General features: G+C 37.4%; 1 protein-coding gene across 8 annotated transcripts in view; it reads left to right on the top strand.

The window, feature by feature from the left end:
- Window positions 1-20,858, top strand: part of rngtt (RNA guanylyltransferase and 5'-phosphatase) — a 90,208-nt gene that overhangs the window by 25,574 nt on the left and 43,776 nt on the right. For all 8 annotated transcript variants that reach the window (XR_009785550.1, XR_009785551.1, XR_009785552.1 and 5 more), the window contains exons 8-11: window positions 772-873; window positions 5,349-5,484; window positions 10,635-10,706; window positions 16,565-16,729. Coding sequence is in view for 5 of the 8 variants with exons in the window: in XM_061754923.1 (XP_061610907.1) it covers window positions 772-873; window positions 5,349-5,484; window positions 10,635-10,706; window positions 16,565-16,729 (475 nt within the window). In the remaining 3 variants the exon portion in view is untranslated. The remainder of the gene's footprint in view (window positions 1-771; window positions 874-5,348; window positions 5,485-10,634; window positions 10,707-16,564; window positions 16,730-20,858) is intronic.

Below are 20,858 nucleotides of genomic sequence, written 5' to 3'. Positions count from 1 at the left end.
AGGCAGTAACATTTTTCTTCATGCAAGATCTCCAGCTTTGAGAACATCTACTCACATGCCTTTTATGGACCTTTTATTTACCAAGTGCTATGATGTAATGTCATTTTTAACTTGTTACTATATCACATTGTACAGTTTGTATACGTATTTGCTTCTATTTTGCTCTGTTTTACTCTGCTGTTTGCAGCCAGGTTGTCATTGCAAATATCTTACCTGGATAAGGATCAATAAAAAAATACGACATGGACAGCTCTTAGTCAGTTTTTAAATACAGCAGTGTGAAGTATTTGGTATCTGTAAATGTGTTTGCATAAAAAAAAGAAAAAAGATTGTACATTGAAAATGTTTATTTGTGAACGGAAGGTTTTTTACTTTTTTTTTCCCCGTGATTGACTGGACCATCAGAGCGTCCCCGCCGGCCAGCCTGACGCCGGTGTTCGTCTCCTCTGGCCGGCCGAGGAAGACGCACACGCCTGCTTGGGCTCGGATCTCCGCTCTGTAGCGGGACCGAGTCGAGGTCCGCTACCGCCACGCTCGATTGGTGATTCGAAGTTTTTCTTTTCAATGTATTTAGTTCCTACAAAGGTTCTTTTGGTGGGAAAGGCCCTAAATAAAACATTGCAGACTATCACCTGGTCCCTGGTTCCACCTACCTTCACAGATATATTGAAGCGTCCATGAAAACTCCTTGTATTGTGGAGTCTATAAAAGATGTTTTATAGATGTTATGTAATTAATTGAATCAACACAGTACGTTCCTTTTGGTTGCAGATCTGGTTTTCCTGGTGCTCAGCCTGTGTCAATGGATCGACAAAACCTTTGCTTCCTAGAGCAGCATCCCTACAAAGTCAGTTGGAAAGCTGATGGAACACGGTGAGTCTTGATGATAATGCTTCAATTGAAATTGGTTGATTTGTAAATATCCCACTTTGAGCTCATGAGTTCCTACCGCAAAGCTTTCCAGACTGTGCTAAATTAATATTTGCTTTCCTTATGAATAGATCATTTGAATTCAGCAGTCCTGATAACAGCTTGGCAGCCTTGATCATTTAAAAAAGACAAATGCAAGAGGTAGCAAGATATCTGGATGCTGATTCTTTCTAGTTTTATTCGACTTTGGCACCACAGGCATCTCTCTATTAGACTTTGGCACCACAGGCATCTCTCTGTCTTTGATGGGTTAATGTCTATGGTTGTCTACTGAAGTTGTCTTGTTCAGGGGTTTTAATTTACCTTTCATGACATGGTTTTTGTTCAATTACTGGTCTTCCTTATTAGCTAACCTAAGGTGGTTGTTACAGCACCAGCGATGGAATGGTGATTCGACTTCAGCCGCAGGTTGAAACAGCTGTCCGGTAATCCACTACGAAGACATATGCCAAGGAACTTCTTGTTTCCTGTCACATAACTGATTGAATTTGCTTTTGTACTAGCTTTATGTCTCGCTTGCAAGTGCAGAGGATTATTATTATTTTTTTAAACAGTTTAAATTCTCTCTTGTGTGCACTCTGGTGAAATGTGCTCTTTCTCTGTGAATGTTTGATGACTTCAATTTCAATATTGTATTGGTGCTTTAATTTCAAGGAAGAGAGAGTTAGTATTGATTGAGACCTCTGGGCTACAAGTGTCAAGTATAGGAATGTATCGTCTGAAAGTTTCATCTTTTAAATGTCTTCAGAAAATCTTCTGTGCTCTTCCTCTTCTCGTTTATAAATCAATTGAAAAATAAAGGGAAATCTTTAAGGGGGGAAAAACGCTTACAATTACCTGGTTGCATATATATGCACACCCTCAAACTAATACTTTTGTTGCAGCACCTTTGGCTTTGGCTGAGCTATTTGTAAACCTAAATCCTCTGGTGAAGCTGCTGTTTTTTTTTTGTATTTGGATATGTGCTTTGGGTATTTCAAGTGTGTCTTTGCCTAATGTAGCCAGTCTTGGCTGTTTTTCTTAATAAGAAAAATGTAGCCGGCCTATCCCAGTCACATGAAGAAGAGGGGAGATATTTATCACATGTACTAAACAGCCAGTACTTGCCAGAAATCTCTCAAGCTGCTTCAATGTTTATGTCAACCTCTTGGCAGCCACCTTAACCAGTTTTCTTCTTTTCAACAATTTTGGAGGGGCATCCAGTTCTTGATTATGTCACTGTTGTAACATATTTTCTTCACTTGATGACTGTCTTCACTGTGTTATTTGGTATATTTAATGCCTTGAAAATTATTTCGTGCCCTTCTCCTGACTGATACCTTTGAACAAATGAAAGAGCCCTCTGCGATCAGGGCATGTGCTGTAAGATGTGATGACAAATATGTCAGGAAAAGTCTAGTGTATGTAACACTGGTATGATGTCACGCTATTTATGCAGCACTCCAACCTCACATCACTCAGTGAAGAAGTAGACAGATCTATTGCAAGCCAATTGGACCACTTAATGGAGACCTGGCATAAGAGAGCAAGCAGTCTAGCACATTGATGCACTGGTAATGATAAGCAAAGCTCTTAGATCTTAGGCCTCCCCCGGTACTCATCTGTCAGTTGTGCCACTGGACTTGACCGGGGAAGATGACACAATGGTGGTCTGTGCTAAGAGACTGGGGCAAAAGCATATTGATAAGATTGAAGCGGGAGGGCTACAAACTCAGTGATTAAATAGAGATCAGTTTGAATATTTCCGTGATTGGTCGTTGAATACTTTGTCAGATGTTAATATAACTGTGTAGACAGATTGATGTGAATTGGGTGAAAGCATAATGGAATGGACACAGGGTGAACTAGGAGTTAGAAGGCATTAATGGTCTCCTGCTGTGTTTTCCTAAACATGCAGGGTTAGCTCTAGCTTACAGGCCCAATTAGACAGGAGAGGAATGGCTTCTGCTCACTGCACACCTATTTGCCATTGTTCTAAATACTAGAAATTCTCTGTTTGGTTTTGATTTTGATTCTCGCTGACAGTGGTCCTTTTTAAGAACTCATTGCACCCGAGTACCTTCTTGTCGGTGTCCATCATTATTTGTCAGACCTTTTGCTTTTCCACCTCTTGCTTAGCAGAGTCTGCATAGTGTTTTTATCTTTTGCATATTTTTTATCATGTTTCTACTCCCACCTTAAGTACCTTTTTAAAAGTGCAGCTGTATCTGGCCAACACTCCCAAGACACCATTGTTTCTTTACCCTCCCACATTTTTTGTGTATCTCTGCTGTTTCCAGAAGACTTTTGGACAGGCCTTGATTTGTATTGCCTCCCTCTGTGAACCTTTTAACTGTTGTTAATACTTAATCTATACAACCCCCCATTGGCCCGTTTTCTCTAACAAACATTTGACAAATTAAAAAGGCCTAACAAAAACAATGCCCTTGTGATAGATTTCTTACACTTTAGGTTGATAAAAGTCTTAAAGGGAATTTATGGAAAATTGGCCTTGTAATTACTTGTATAATATATATACACATATGTGTATGTGTATGTATATATATATATATGTATATATATGTGTATGTATATATATATATATATATATGTATATATATGTGTATGTGTATATATATATGTATGTATATGTATATATATATATATATATATATATATATATATGTGTATATATATATGTATATATATATGTATATATGTGTATATATATATGTATGTGTATATATATATATGTATATATGTGTATATATATATGTATGTGTATGTATATATGTATATATGTATGTATGTATATATATATGTATGTATATATATATATATATATATATATATGTATGTATATATATATATATGTATGTATATATATATATGTATGTATGTATATGTATGTATGTGTGTGTGTGTATATATAAAAATAAAAAATAAAATCAACCCTGAGAAAACTCACAAATTCCTCCAGATCAGAGTTTATTGCTATCAAAGGATGGTTTTGTTGAGCAAGGACCCACCTCTTCTAGTTACAACAGGTGTTTTGTGTCCCCAAGCCAATTTAACTCTACATATAACCAACAACTCTTAATTCTTGAATAACATTTGAATAGATTCTGAAATACAGTGGACCCCAAAAACTTGACAAGCCAACAACTCAGAATCAACAGAAAATTTAACGAAAATATGTTTCAAACTCGAACAAGACTCCACAACACAAATACCAGGATTAATTTTTGATGTGACTTTTCTGATGTTTAAATGACTAAATGCACCAGTAATGACATTAAATCACTTTGCATTCCAGTTGTTTCATAGCCAATATCCTCTGATTTGAATTGCCTATATTAAATCCTTTAAGCCAAGCTGATGTGAGAAGGAACTGTCATGGTGGACCTGACTTGCCTAGAAATGTCTTTTAAATGTTAAACAATATGGTGGCTCCATTGCACACCTCTTACAAACCCAATTAGCATTCCAAGACTGCCTGCTGCACTTTAGCAAAAGAAAATCCTCAGCATTAAATGAAGGAGTCATAATGAGCAACCATGATACAACATTTTTCAAAGGTTAAGTAGTACCAATGCACTTCAAAATAGAGACAAATTACTTTGCTCTTTAAACATTTAAGGGGATTTGTGGAATGAAAATTTGAAGGGTGCATTTAAGGCACTTATAGTCAAGAGATAATACAGGATGTCAGAATATGCTAAATTCTGAAAACAAGGTCACATAACAGAGATGGATTCAGGATGACATCCCCGGTGATGATATGGATCTGTCATACCTGCTGTGCCTCCCTATCATTTCCACAAAGAGATTAGATGTGATAAATATCCCGTGAATACCAGCTGGTTCAAAGTGGCAAACTTGACAAGCTGCCAAGGATCAGCAGGCATCAAATACCACACCAGATGAGCATCTAATCATGCTTGGACTGATGTACTAGTCACATAATTTCATTGACAAACTACCAAAAATTCTTGTCTAAATGATGGAAATATATATATATATACACACATTTATATATACATACATACATACACACATATATATATATATACACACACATATATATATATATATATATATATATATATATATATACATACACATATATACACACATATACATACACGTATATATACATATACACATATATACACACATATATATATACATATACACAGGCAATTTTAATAATGTACTACTGTCAGCTCATACTGACAGTTTTACCCAAAATGCCAATTTTGTTGTTGTTGTTGTGCGTCGTCTTTTGTGAATGTGAGTGTCACTTGTGTTAATTAAAGGATACTATTAACTGCATTTCCCCGAGATAATGTGCTTTCATCTGCGAGTAACATATCGTGACATCGTGACTATTCCATGCAATGTCAGCAAAGTACTAATGATCCACTCTCCTCCAACAGGTATATGATGGTGATCAGTGGGAAACATGAAGTATTTATGATTGACAGAGATAATACGGTCTTCCACATAGCCAATTTAGAGTTTCCTTTCCGGAAGGATCCACGCATCCATCTATCAAATACTCTTTTAGATGGGGTAAGTTTTCTTTCTTATCATATTTAAAGTCTTTGTCATTGTTGTATTTCTTGCAGTGTCATCCCCCCTTGAGAAAATTCTATCAGTCCCTGCATGGATTGGCATGCATCACTAACCTTCATAACCTTACTATCCTATCCTTGCTGCTCAGTCTTGCAGATAATTGATATGGGCTTTTCAAAACCTCATGCCAAAGATGCTGCATTCTGGCAGTTGGGCCCCTCATATATATAGCTGACATGAAAATCATCCTCCCATGTCCCGGGGAAATAGCTAGCAGAAGAATTGACAGTTTTTCCGGCACTGATTCCTTTTTCTGTTGTGCTCCGTGTTGCGTTGTAATGCTTAGTGGTGTGTTCGCTGGGGTAGCGACTGTCTCGTGACCTCATCCTACAATACCAAGCTTTACAAGGAAACAGCTTTTGGTACTTCTTGCTGGTAGGCTTAAATATGACAAATTGAATCATCAATTTCTGATATTACTAAAACGTCTGCTGAGCATGTGGAAATGATTGACATAAATGTCGACTCAACAAGGTTATATTGGATCGGTGCTATGGCTTGATGATGGGGCACTTAGGTATTAGTAGGCTAAAAATCACCATATAGGCCACCGATGTCACACTCAAGGCCGGGGGCCAGATCCAGCCCGCCACATCCTTTTATGTGATTTTATGTATGAAAGCAAATCATCTGCGTCATCTTCATGGTTCTTGCTAAAATACCAAAGTTCCAAATAGTCTTCACTTTTAATAACGTTGAGATATTACAAGCATTTTTTTGTTACAGTCCCCCTTTCAAAATTAACTGAATAATAGTTTAACAACTTTTTACTGACTTCTGATTTCAAAATTAGTTATTTGTGTATATGTAATAATATGTAGTCACCATACATTTATTATATTTATAATGGCCCTCCGGGGATTAACATAATTACGATGTGGTCCACAACAAAAATGAGTTTCACATCCTTTATATAGGAGATAAATCACTGCTTTTGCAATGTATAAACAAATACATCTTTGGAAGTGTTCAGCGCGATAAACTCCATGAGTGCCTTCACTATTTTTGTCATAGACAAAACTATGTAAAAATGAGTCCGCTCGTCTGTTTTCCCTTTCGTGTTCTTCCAAGTAGAGTACAGAGCAACATTAGTTGCTGTGTCTTCATCTCAAATGCCAAAATAATTTGGTCATGCTACTCACTTTGCTTGCAACCAACCAGCCCTAAAACATACTTTATAGGGCCTGTTTTTTTGCTCGTCTGATGCTGCAAACCCAAACCAATTCCAAATTACTGAAGAAACGTCTTTTGTAAACTAACCCCCGTTCACCGCCATGTCTTCACTGTAAACAGTTTGCATCAAAAGGGATGTACTTTCATCTGAAGCAGCTACGTTGAAATATATATATATATGTTTTTTTTTTTTTAAAGAAAAACCATCCCACAAATACTCGATTCAGTTATATCAATTAATTTCCCAGCCCTATGTCCATACCAATGTATCCTGATTATGTATGTGTGACTTTCACAGGACTGCATTGAACAACAAAAAAAAAATCCCCTGGTAAGTTCAATGAATGGTCCTTCTTACTAAGGTTCTATAGAATTTCTTGAGAGATGAAATGGTAGGAAATTCTCATATCACTATTAAAGTGAGCGAAATGGTGATGGTTATCAGTAGAATGAACCCCCACATATTCACGGCAAGGCATTTACATGTTTGCCTATTCACAGATGTACAGTGGGGCAAAAAAGTATTTTGTCAACCAATTGTGCAAGTTCTCCCACTTAAAAAGATTAGAGAGGCCTGTAATTTTCATCATAGGTATACCTCACCTATGAGAGACAAAATGATTAAAAATAAATCCAGGAAATCACATTGTCTGATTTTTAATGACTTAATTGGTGAATTCCTCAGTAAAATAAGTATTTGGTCAACTACAAACAAGCACGTTTTCTGGCTCTCACAGACCTGTAACCTCTTCTTTAAGAGGCTCCTCTGTCCTCCACTTGTTACCTGTATTAATGGCACCTGTTTGAACTAATCAGTGTAAAAGGCACCTGTCCACAACCACAAACATTCACACTCCAAACTACACTATGGCCAAGCCCAAAGAGCTGTCAAAGGACACCGGAAACAAAATTATCGTGAGATTTTGAGTGAATACTTCCTTCCATCAACAAGGGCATTGAAGATGAAACATGGCTGGGTCTTTCAGCATGACAATGATCCGAAACTTTTCACTTTTATGGTACTGCACGGCCACTGTACATTGTATAATCAACATTCACTTCCCAATTGCTTTCTTCTATTCGTTGTAAAAAAGCACAGTCTTGGTTAAATGCTACTGCACACTTGGACTGCTCTTTGATTTAATCACCAGCTACACATTACTGTTTGGTGAAAGTAACTGTAGTCTAATTACTTTCCTGGGAAAAGTAATGCGTTACTTCGCTCGTTACTCAAAATGGTGGTGACGGTTACTTTGTAACGCGTTACCAGCATCACTGATAACAACACTGCTTTGGCACCATTTGGTGGCATCTTGGTGCCAAGGAACTGTTGAAGTGAGCTAAGAAGCTTCATTTATTCATTCAGTTATTTATTTTCATCACGATATTGCTAAAGGAAATGTGAATCAAAATGAATTGATACAATTACTATTTTATTTTAACTTCAGGAAACATACAGCCAACAATGTTTGCAAAATAGCAACCATGAATTTTGGTGACTGCTGAGGTAGTGATCACGCAAATGACTCATGAGATTTAACATTGACGGTTTTCCTGCATTCTCTGCATAAAGGGTAACTGCAGTCTTATAAAATAAATAAATAAACTCACACGTCTGCCTTAGTCCTCTTTGTAAGAGCAAAAATATCGCTGCCATCTGGGAAGCCTTCCGCCTTATTAGCACTGTAACATAGATCTGACGTTGTCGTCTTCGTTTTCTTTTTACTACTCTTACAGATATGGTGAATATGGTAGTCACTATTTAAATTCTTACAGTTCTCTTATGTTCCTGAAGCCCAGGTATGGTTGTGTGTTGAGATTGCTATAAGAACTTGTTTTACTCTTGTGTGTTTCTATCTGTTTATGCTTCTGGCTCTTAGTACCCAAAGAGAGGATGTGTTTTTTTGTATTTATAGTGAGCTCTATTTAAGTCCTGCTTTGTTCTCTGATAGGTTTCATCTTCAGCCTACAGGCACTGGCTTTGTGGCTTTAGCTATCTTAGGCCAATTTCATAACCGGATGGCAACATAATGGCAGCTTCCATTGGTCACACTAATGTGTTCATCCATTGCTGTCTGCCTGTGCCATGGTTCACTGCACCAGATGCTTAGTGATGGTTCCCTTCCGCAATTGCATCATTTCTCACTTTTCCAGCCACACCCACAAATAACGTCTGCTATTCATTTGTCCCTCTTCTTCCAACCAGTTGCCGGATGAGATGTAAAATCCCCTTACCCATGAAGGATAGATTTTACAAATCAGCTTTTACATTTTTAATAACATGATTGAAGAATCAGACACCTACACAAATGGACAACAATTTTGCCTGTGCCATATGTACAAAAACATTTAAACTAATGTGAAACAAACAGCAGGCTCAGTTATATTCTGAGGCTGCTTTGCTCAGTCTGGCACAGGGTGTCTTAAATCCGTGCTGGGGGGCACAGAAATCATAATACTATCAAGGTATTTTGGTGCAAAATATGCTTTCCAGTGTCAGAAAGCTTGGTCACAGTCGCAGGTTTTGGGTTTTCCAACAGGATACAGACACAAAAACACTGCTAATAAAAATGGCTAAGAATAAAACATCAGACAATTCTTTAAAGTCCTAATATAAATTCTATTTAGACATCTGTGAAAGAAGCTGAAACATCCAGAGACAAGGTTTTGCTTTCGCTAATGATAGTGGGCCGAAATACCTGTGGAGGCATGCTAAAAGTGCTGTTGAGTCATGGAAATGGTTTGATTTATGTGGTTCCCTCAGAAGGTTGTGCAATAAAACTACCGCTGGGCTCGGCACTGAACCCTAAATTGCTACCAGGTTGGCATAGTAAATGAAAAACTATTCTCAATTCCCTTACTTGGTTAAACAAAGGATTTTTTAAATATTAAGTTAAGGGTACCATCCATGATTTTGTCCAAGTCATTTTCATTATCATCATTAGTTTGTTTTTTTAAGATAATTCTGTTAGACCACACAAATAAACCAATGCCTGATTTGTGTTTATGTATCATTACGTTTATCAGTTTCAAGTTATTTTCGTGTTTGTTGTTTTTCTTTCATGAACAGAGGTGTACCAACAATATTGTCCACGTTTGCATTCTGAAGCTGTTTATAAAAAAAAACAAAAAAAAAAACAAACCCTACCATTCTTGTGACAGAATTTAATTGAACATTCTTATCTCCTCTCTGTGGTATACTTCCCCCTGAGAAAGGGCAAAACAATTTGTCCTTTGTGAGACTGCTATGGGACATACTGTCATTTTTTCAGAAAATTATATTTTCTGATTTAAAACCCCAAACATTAATCCTAAATTCCTCCTGGAAAATTATTCATGTGAGGGTCTGTTTTTGTCCAACATGGCCTAACATTTTGTTTGGTCACATTGGATGTGTATTTTAGTCCTCATATCCATTTGCTAAGACACTGAGCATCATTTTTTGTACCTGCTACCTTTTTCATTGAAGTCAACAACTTCAGAAAAAAAAGTAACATTCATATTTTATGGGCATGCAACAAGCCCTGGCAAAGGCTGCAAATCTATCACACTGCACGGTTGCGTAAGAGTTTTGAACACCAGTGCTCTGTTTGCCCAGTGTCGTCCGTCACTGCTTCCCCTGACTCTCAACTTGAGAGCCTTGCATAATTGATATTTTGTGCTATTTCTGCCTCTTTCGTCTGACCTTACCCCAAGCACTCACGATCATATCACGCTTATTGCCACTGGCCTCTCTGAACATACATCCCCATGAGAGAACTCACTCATCCCTCACTGTACCCCATGGGCTCTATGGCACACAGATGGTCTTTTAGTTCTATGTAATTATAATTAAGTATGCACATGTACCATGTTTTCAGGAATGCACTGTTTTATCCACTTCTATTCGTCACTGTACTCTTTTGTCTCTGCAGGAGATGATCATTGACAAGGTGAATGGCCAACCCGTCCCCCGCTATCTGATATACGACATCATCAAATTCAATGTGAGTAGTTTTATGAGGAACTGTCATCTAGATGAGCCCCATTTTCAGCTTTATGGTATTAACTTACACACATCTGCCGTCCCACCTCTGCTACGGTTCTGATGGGTGGAATATTGCCCGCGCATTTTGTTTCAATGCCGTTTACACCCAGAACATAAAACTTGTATTTACTGTAACGTTGAAAGGAGCGCCTCACACGTCTCATTTTTTAAACATTCTTAATTGCCACTCAAGTGTAAAAAGAAGTTAACTGCTCTGAAGCATTGTGTTACTTTTAATTAAACTAATTCTCACTTGTAAGACTTAAAGGGTTGGATATTTTCCTTCATATAATGTGTCATATATAATGGTCACACAGGAAAAGTAATCCATCAGTCCAAGCTATTGGCACCATGGTCTTTCAGGAGATACGTTTATTGATTTACTTATGTGAACAAGGATCTGTTTTAACAGATGGAATTGTAATTCAATATATGTAATTTTATATAGACTATAGAATTACTTGAATTTTCAAAGGTAACATGAATAATGCAATACTTGGTTGTATGGCTTCAAAGTGCATTGACGAGAATGGTAAATGCTGGTTTTCAAACCTAACCTGAAGCGATCAATTTGATTTCTTAGCAGCTTACGGCGGAATTGTTCATTTGATTATTCTCTGCATTATTTGACGCAGCTCTCAGTCTGCCTGCTGGTCCTCAACCCCACACCTTATACCTCTAAGCTTGTGACTTTACAACTTTATTGCATTTTACTTCGTTAATTTATATGTTCACAGTCAAATATTAATGGGAACCTACGACCGATACATCCATCTGTCCTTTTCGCCATATTTGACTTTGGCCATTCTCTCCCGAACAGGCTGAGGACATTACAGGGCTTTTAACATGCCTCCGTAACTGTAAATGAATTCATCTTCCAGACTTATCTGTATTCTGCTAACAACAATCAGGCAGGCACAGAAACAAATGAGCTGACAATTATCAGAGTTTAGCAAGCCACTGGCTCTTTCTTCTTCCATCCATCCATTTTCTGTACCGCTTATCCTCACTAGGGTCGTGGGCGTGGTAAATACCCAAAAGAAAGAGAAACTGGTAAAGGTAGCTTTGACTGTTATTTTTGTCCGCTGCCCCCAGCTTTCCATCGATCACCCGAGTAAGTGGCTCAATGAAGACACCGCTCTGACGGGAACGTCTTTTGTAAGATGTTAGGCAGTGGTTAGTCACTCCACATGACTCCCCCAAGTTGGCGCTAGAGTGCTGTTGTATTGATCTGAGTTGGCCATTATGAGCCTTCTTCATTATTTGTGGTGGGCTGCCCCTTGGTGTTGAGGTCTCATCCTGAGAGTAGCAGAAGGAACATGATACCACCTGCTAGGTCCATGGCCTAATATAAGACCCAAGTTGTTTGCAAAGTCAAGGCAACCAAAGTCCTGGGGTTCTTTTGATTACAATATAATGGTGAGTGCGTGCCCTCGCGCTACCATAGGATCATTTTGATTTCCGCACGGATTTCAATAGGAATAAACGTTTATTCATTGTTGTCATTTATGCATCAGCTTCTACACAGTCTCTCAATTTAAGCAAGTAGTATATAACTATTTTTTGGTTATTGTCCATTTCCAATTAAATAGCACAGACACAAAAAAAAATGTGTCAATAAGAAAACAATAGCAGTGGTACTTGGCTGTGGCTCACTAGGTAGAGCAGGTCGTCCAGTGACCGAAGGGTCACTGATTCGAATCCCGGCTACGAATGTCCACGTGTCGAAGTGCCCTTGGTCAAGACGCTGAACCCTAATTTGCTCCCAGTGGGCCTGGCAGTGCCTTACATGGCAGCAGTCGCCCATTGGTGTATGAATGTGTGTGTGAGTGGGTGAATGTGAGGCTTTGTAAAGCGTTTTGGGCACTGTGATTGTGTAGATAAAGCGCTATATTAGTGCATTCCATTTACAGCATGCAGTAACTAATCCTGATATAAATAACCATTATAGTCCAAAACAATATGTTGGCATATTCATCTTCATTTTGTGTATCTTATACAGTGGAAAGCAGAATCTGTTTCAAATCCAATATTAGTCTCAAATTGGATATAAAACTATATATACTGTATTAAGTGTACATATCCTGAAATCTAAGCTCGTGTATTAATACATTGTTCAATGCCACAAGGAAAAGATTAATTTGATTCCCAATCCCAGTAACTGAAAACAACTGCAATAACAAATACAAGTATAGTATTCGTGGAATAAAGGATAGAATAAACATTGTTGCTTGTGAATTATTGCTGTGTTGCTGACCGATTTTAGTGTAGCACTTCTATGATGGAATCTTCATATGAAAACTCTCGACTAGTTTTAGCACAGATTTCAATGGGAGTTATGTAACACACTGAAATATATGAATATGGTTGTTATTACTGCTATTCCCATTCTGTGCTGTAAGATTTTTGCTGGGATGTCATTATTGTCATAAGCTATGAGGTGATGCAGTAATAATTGAATGTAATCAGTTTATAAATAACTGTAGATTGCACTTTTAGATGTTTTACAGTTGCATTCAAAGCCATCTGTTATGTTTGCAAAGGTTACAAACCTATAGTTTGTAATGAACCAACAAAACAAAAACCATTTAAATAGCTCGAGCTTATATCAATAGCTGTCAGTATTTATTGAAAGTGACCATCTATTGAAAGTAGGGCTGCAACTAACGGTTATTATTGATTAATCTGTCGATTATTGTTTTGATTAATCGGATAAAAAAAATATTTTTTTTAATTTCCAGCCCATTGTTAAAAAAACAGGACGTTATTTCAGATTGACGGTGCAGAAAATGCACAAACTCAAATTGATTATAATTCAATTCCTTGTTTGGTCTGTAAAATGTTAGAAAATAGGCAAAAATGTTGATCACTCTTTTCCAAAGTAAAAGCAGATGTTTGCAAATGACTTATTTTGATTAAACACAAAAATAATCAGTCTGCTTCCATGGTGGACTACAGAAATCGGAGATTATTTAATGTTGAAAGGCTAAAATTCTGAGGATTAGATTTTTATTTTCAGTTAAACAGTAGCTTTAAATGATGAATCGATTTTCAAAACAGTTGACGATTGATTTCATAATCGATTAGTTGTTGATTCATTGACTCTAATTGAAAGTTTTTCAATTTTGCCATTTGCAAAGGGGGTTGAATTATTTTTAGTACAACAAAGCATAATTGGGCACTCGTTTGAAAGCTGAAAAACTAGAACAAACTAACCCTAAATAGTTTAAATATTTGGATTAGGAATATAACGGAATGTTTTGAACTCCTGTTTCAATTTTGTCATGCAACGTAGAGAAGTTCTTTAGACTTGAGACTGAATCAACAGCGCCTGTGCTGGTTGCTGCAGAATAGTACAGTCAATTCTGCCTCTGTCGTTTTGTAATGTATCCACAGTCAATTCAGCACATAAGCTTCCACAAAAGCTTAAAAATACATTTCTGGGTTTTAAGCGAGTGAGACCCAGCCGGCCGCCCCATCGCCGCCAAGCTATACAAATACAGTATATAAAGTTTACATATACAGTGGAACCCTGATTTAATGGACTAATAAGGGTGAGGACTCCTCTGCTAAATCTGATTGCCTGTTAACTTTTTTTCGTGGCCGAAAAGCACCAAGTACAGTACAAAATTGTTTTGTACCTTTTTCAGTGTAAATGTATTGTAAATAAATGGTTTTTTTTTTTTAAACAAAAGCTTAAATGTTTGAAAAGTTTAAAAGTTTATCCGAACTTACCTCGCTGGTGCTTGGGAGGGGTGATTATGGTAGGAGAAAGTTGTGGGGGCCAATCGAAGGTCCCTTTCATGAGCCGTGAGGTTAGCCCGCTTCCGTTTTGGAATTTGAAGTGTGTGTAGAATTTTTAGGTTTTTAGATTGCCGGGTTGCAGGTATCACATTATTTGTGGGCAAGTTTTTTTATTTTTATTTTTTTTATGTTCATTGGCTTAAGGGTTTTGTTCATTTATAAGATTGCAACTATTAATTATTCGAAGCATTCTGCAGTGTTTGAAGAACAGTCTGCTGCGTTTTTGTGTTGCTCAGGCATGGATAGCACACGCCTTGAATCATCCACACTTACATCTTGCACGGTCCCAGTGACACGGCTGACAGATGGTGCTGAATGTGTGGGACACGATACAAGCTCTGAGGATGATTTGCCATTTTTATCGACATCCGAAATAACAGAAGAAAAACATATCGCGGTACATGAATTTCATATCAGCGGTTCAGAAAATGGATTGATGGATGGATATCAACCAGCCTTGTGTTACCTTGTGTCCTTATATTTAACATTTATTTTATGTAGTTATTAATAAACATGAGACTGGCTCACCAGACAGCCCATCAAATTATTACATCGAATTCGAAATAATTATTACCCACCCACCCACCTCCGCTTGCACAGTCAACAAATATCCCTTTCCTCGTCCCCTATCCAATGATTACCTCAAAATCCCTTGAGTGCTGACCTTTTCTGCAGGTACCAGGCAGAATACTAATACAACCAAGACCCTCGACCGTCCTGCTCGCTGTGTCCTGATATAGATTGCCGAATATCGAGCCCATGGGCCCTGTAAATAGTCGAGTGCAGCTTTATTTAGATTGAGCTTTTTAAACAGACAGTTACTTACTAAGAAGTACAGTATAAAACATCACACCATGAAAACATTACGCACAAGACATGGTAAGAGTTTATTCAGTGATGCGTACAGATATACAACTTGTAAGTCATTTTATGTTTTCTTATTAGTTGCTACCAAATACAACTTATTTAGGTAGCAACCAAATATGGTGGTTGCTTAATTTTCTTTAAATATTGATACAGTGTATGCTTTAAATACATACGGTAGTCTGTGTATATTACATCAACCACATATACTACTTAAGAAAACTCCAAATAACACACGGGTAGTGTCAATATCTTCGTAACAATATAGATGGATACACTCTAAAACAACAATTTATTGGGTATTTGACTGAATTTCCTTTTATTAAAAAAAAAAAAAAATCGATTATTTTTCTCTGTATTTTTTAATGGACTAGGAGCACTGAATGTTCTGAACTGCTTTTATTATGCCAGCATTGTATTGAGCACAATAATGCTGCCTGAAAGAGTTGTGCCAAAGCAGAGGTCTGCGTGGATCAATGAACCACCTATTGTGAATTTTGCCGTTCAGTTTCTTATTCGAGAACAGCAGGTTGTGCAAGAAGTACATGTGCATTCAAAAGTTTAGAGAAGGTAAAGTTCCAGATGTAAAAGTTCCAGTGTATTTAAGGTTCATCCTAAAATTTCACTCTACAGCCAAATACTTTTTGAGAGTAACGCGTATCTATTATCTTTCACAGTACATTTACAATTACAAAATCGTAATTTTAATCTGTGTCGCATTTCCTGTACCGTATCGAAGAACTAAAAGGTGGTCCCTGTAAGACACAACCAGAAAGTCATAATATAAAATGACCTTGATGGCCCTATACTGTAGCTGCTTAGCAGTTTGAAAGGTAGAGATGGCTCAGGTCTATGGTGCTTAGCAGGTACTGCCATGTGTAGTCATTGCGGAAAGGAACGTGTTGTCATAGTAACAAAGCATATTGGATTTCACTGTCCTGTTTGTTGATGTCACTGTCAAGTTAACCCTGAAAATTATTTCACCGATGAAGAACCAACAGCAAATTATTTTTTGTAGTTCACATTGTACAGTATTTGTGTCAAGATGTTCCCATTGTTAATTTGATGTGACCTGCAATTTTTGTGTTTATTATTTTTGTGTACTTATTTTTATTTATGTAAGATTCACTTTGTCTTTGTTTGTTTCAGGGACAACCTGTAGGCCAATGTGATTTCAATATCCGGTTGTTATGCATCGAAAAAGAGATAATTTCTCCACGGATGGAAAAGATGAAGACAGGACAGATTGACAAAACAAGGGAGCCCTTCAGTGTCCGAAATAAGCCATTCTTCGACATTCAGGCATCACGCAAGGTAAATATGTTTTTATTTCGTGACTAGTGACAACCAATCATCAATCAGAACTTGGTTCTGCTCATATACATGCAATTACATGTTGCATTTAATACATTAGTATAATAACAGTAGAACAGTAAATGTAAATATTGTAAGCTTTTGTAAAACATGAAAAGTAGAGTTGGAATTCAAAAGTGTATCCACGGTTCTTGGGAGATAACATGGTGAAAATCTGCCAATGTCAATAACGTAGTGTTTTGAATATTTTTAATAAACCTCCTGTACCTGAGGCTCTTTCCTTCATTTGCTTGTAGTTGTGAGAAACTAGGTGATGTTTCAACAATTAGTATCCAAGGACACGGCAGCGGAGAGAGGTTTATTCTGCCTCAGGGTACTAACATATTGTTTTAAATAGTTTTGAATATAATTAGATTTTAAATGAGTGCTCTTATTTTAGGCCAAAATCCAAGTGTCTGTCTAAATTGAGGACGTTTCCAAACTTTTGTATATGATCTAAATAATAAAATATGGAGAGAAAGAATGAACCATTTTAATCTTGTCTAATCAGGTCAGTTTTATATGGATAATATTCAAATTGTATGCAATTGTAACAGTACTCCAACTCAGCATTGGCCAAAATGCTGTATTTATAAGGTACTATAGATTCATTCATTCGTCAGCAGTTTCATTGTAGTTGATTGCTTTGTTGAACAACTTTTACAGTTCATATAAAGTGTTAGAACCAATCCGAAGTTTCCTGGTGGGATATGTTGTAGCCATCTGCGTCCCTGCATTGCTGGTTGCATTGACAAAATTTGACCTTGTGAAGTATAATGGTTATGTTTTAAATGCCGTTCGTACCACATGAAAATGGACAGACCTTAGAGGGCAATTGAGTTGGGAAAAACATTTATTAGTTTAACCTCGGGGGGGAAAAGAGAGGTAAACTCCTGAAAGCTTTTATCTCAAGTAGACTTGACTATTGTAATGGTCTTCTGACTGGACTCCCTAAAAAGAGCATTAAACAGATGCAGCTCATTCAGAATGCTGCAGCTCGGGTTCTGACCAGAACAAAGAGGCCAGAGCATATTACTCCAATTCTAAAGTCTTTCCACTGGCTTCCAGTCAGCTTTAGAATAGATGTTAAAGTTCTGCTACTGGTCTATAAATCAATAAACGGTTTAGGTCCTGAATACATGAATGAAATGCTAATAGAATCTATACCCAGTAGGGCTCTGAGATCAACAGACTCAGGTCAAATAGTGGAGCACAGAGTCCAAAGCAAACATGGTGAAGCAGCATTTCGCTGTTATGCTGGACACAAATGGAATAAGTTGCCAACAGATGTGACATCATCCCCAAGTGTGCATGTTTTTAAGTCCAGGTTTTTCCCATGCTTTTTAGAACATTTCCACTTTTAAATGATATTTCTTGGACTGTACGCTGTTTTATTTGTATTTTTATTTTTTTTCTTTGTTTTAAATGTTTATAAGCTGTTTTTTTCTTTGTTTTTAAATGCTTTTAATCATGTAGAGCACATTGAGTTACCTTGTGTATGAAATGCGCTATATAAATGAATTTGCTGTGCTTTGCTTAAAGCTTTTCGTCAACAAACTAAATGGTCAATGGGCAGTCTGGGTATTGAGCTTGCCAAGAGTAGCCACGTCTAAATGACTTTTTACCACACTTTGGAGGTGATGCTGTATAGATGTTAAGGGAATTTCCCTTGGGAGGGGCTATGGGAGTTGTTCCTGGGAGGAGAATATCTAAAACTCAAGGTCCACAAGAGGTGTGTTGGTTGCGTTTGATGGCAGGATAGGAATTGTTGTTGGCCTTTTGGTCCGAGAGATGAAAGCAGATTCTAAATCTCTTTGCACTTTAAGCTGTGGTACTACTCAACTTGGAAAAACATTTTGATGCTTTTCAAGAGTTCAGGCAAGGAGAGCATTTTACAATAGCGTTTTAATACCAGTAATTGTTAAATTATGAGTGGCACTGCCAGTCAGTTTGTAAGTGAACTGTTTTAGGAGTTGGAATCAAAGACTGACTGACTGAATAGTAATTATCACAATATATGTGTGTGTGTGCGCGTGCGTGCGTGCGTGTGTGTTATGTGAGACTTTCGGCCTAATTACACTAAATGAAACCAGTTTGTTTCTATACATTCTCCTTTTTTTGTTTCTATATTTAGATTTTACAATACAGTGCTATTTTTCTTTATTCATGGCATTTCCATTCATTTCAATGGGGAAAGTTAATTTGAGATAGGAGGGATTTCACTTTTGAGCTTGGTCACAGAAGAAATTAAACTTGTAAGTCAAGGCACCACTGTAGTTGTTTGTAGTCTTGTTTAGCCTGACTTTATCATGTTGTTATCATAATTAGTCTTGTACAACACCTGATTATGATGTCAAAAGTAATAAACCTGAAACCGTATCATTACATTTATGTCAAACAATATTGAAAAAATAGCCAAGTTAAAGTCTAGAATTCATTGAAGGGCTCTTTTATTAGTTTGTGTCATGTCAGTGATCAATTGGAAACCTTGGCCCTGCACTCTTCATGTAATGATCAGGGTTTATGGATTGGATACAATTTTACAAGCATCTCTTGCTGTCCCAACACTGATATTTAAGCTTTTGGCCATTTAAATATGTAACTATGAATGGTTTTGTTATCTGTATTATGATATTAGGGGTCATGTACCTTTAGGATGTTGATCAGACTATTTAAGTCACTGGAGCTTCATCAGTTCTATCGTGTTGGTCAGTGACCATCTGGTCCCCATACAGTCATATCTCTGTTATGTGGGATGTTAATGTAGGGGAACTGGTATCTGACTCTCATTCATAGTAGCACAATCCTCCACTTTATAATAGGTTGACTGCAGATTCCTGTTGGGGGGCATTTCCGTCACAGGCTGAAGTTGTGTGCTGTCCTTTGTCTGTTGCTAGGTTGATGTGTTTCATGGCTGACACTTGGATATTAAAGTCCTCATTTCCTTTCCAAATTACTCCATATTTGCTTCCTCCAATCACACAATTATCTTACAGACGCGTCTGGCATTCAGGTTTTCCACATTTGCAAAGCCATGACATTTTTTGAGGGTTTGAATGGAGTTGGCTGAGAAAAAATATACTGGTAGCCACTGGAGAAATCTGGAAGCAGCCCCACAGTGAAAGAACCACGTTGCGCTATTTTTCTTTTGGGGGTGTTTTTCTGCCATTGTTTGGCCCACTTTTATCCTGAGAGGAAAGTGCCACTGTGGTCTTTGAGATTAAGCACCGCCAAAGTCCAAATGTTGGGGTATTTTTGGTATGGTGGCTGACTCTGAAGGCTGCACTCTCGGTCGGGCTAGATGCTGCTTTTTCCCCTGGAAAGCACCAGTGGCTCAGATCTACTTGCCTTTGTTTAAAGCTTGTCAGTTTTCCACTTTGAAATACTACAGCTGGAAACTGCCAAAAAACATTTAAGACATCAGTCAGAACTAAACGACAACGAGGGTCTTTTGCATTTACAGTGTGGTGAAAAAGTATTTGCCCCCTTCTTTAATCATAAATCAACAGTGGCTAATCACATTTTTATGGAAAGCTGATTTCATTTTCACTGACCACAGATTACCGCCATACCTGTTCAATGAGGAAATCACTTTAAATAGAACCTGCCTGACAAAATGAAGTCAGCCAAAAGATATCAAAAAGCTGCAACAAAATGCCACAATCCAAAGAAATTCAAGAACAGATGAGATGTACAGTGGGGCAAAAAAAGTAGTTAGTCAGCCACCAATTGTGCAAGTTCTCCCACTTAAAAGGATGACAAACGCCTGTAATATTCATCATAGGTATACCTCATTTATGGGAGACAAAATGAGAAAAAGAATATCCAGAAAATCACAATGTCTGATTTTTAAAGAATTTATGAGCAAATTATGGTGGAAAATAGGTATTTGGTCACCTACAAACAAGCAAGATTTCTGGCTCTCACAGACCTGTAACTTCTTCTTTAAGAAGCTCCTCTGTCCTCCACTCGTTACCTGTATTAATGGCACCTGTTTGAACTCGTTATCAGTATAAAAGACACCTGTCCACAACCTTAAACAGTCACACTGAAAACTCCACTATGGCCAAGACCAGAGGGCTTTCAAAGG

This window comes from Phyllopteryx taeniolatus, chromosome 18 (genome assembly GCF_024500385.1).
Source record: "Phyllopteryx taeniolatus isolate TA_2022b chromosome 18, UOR_Ptae_1.2, whole genome shotgun sequence".
Taxonomy (NCBI): domain Eukaryota; kingdom Metazoa; phylum Chordata; class Actinopteri; order Syngnathiformes; family Syngnathidae; genus Phyllopteryx; species Phyllopteryx taeniolatus.
Note: the sequence above shows the minus strand (reverse complement) of the source record. Positions and strands in the feature narration are given on the sequence as shown.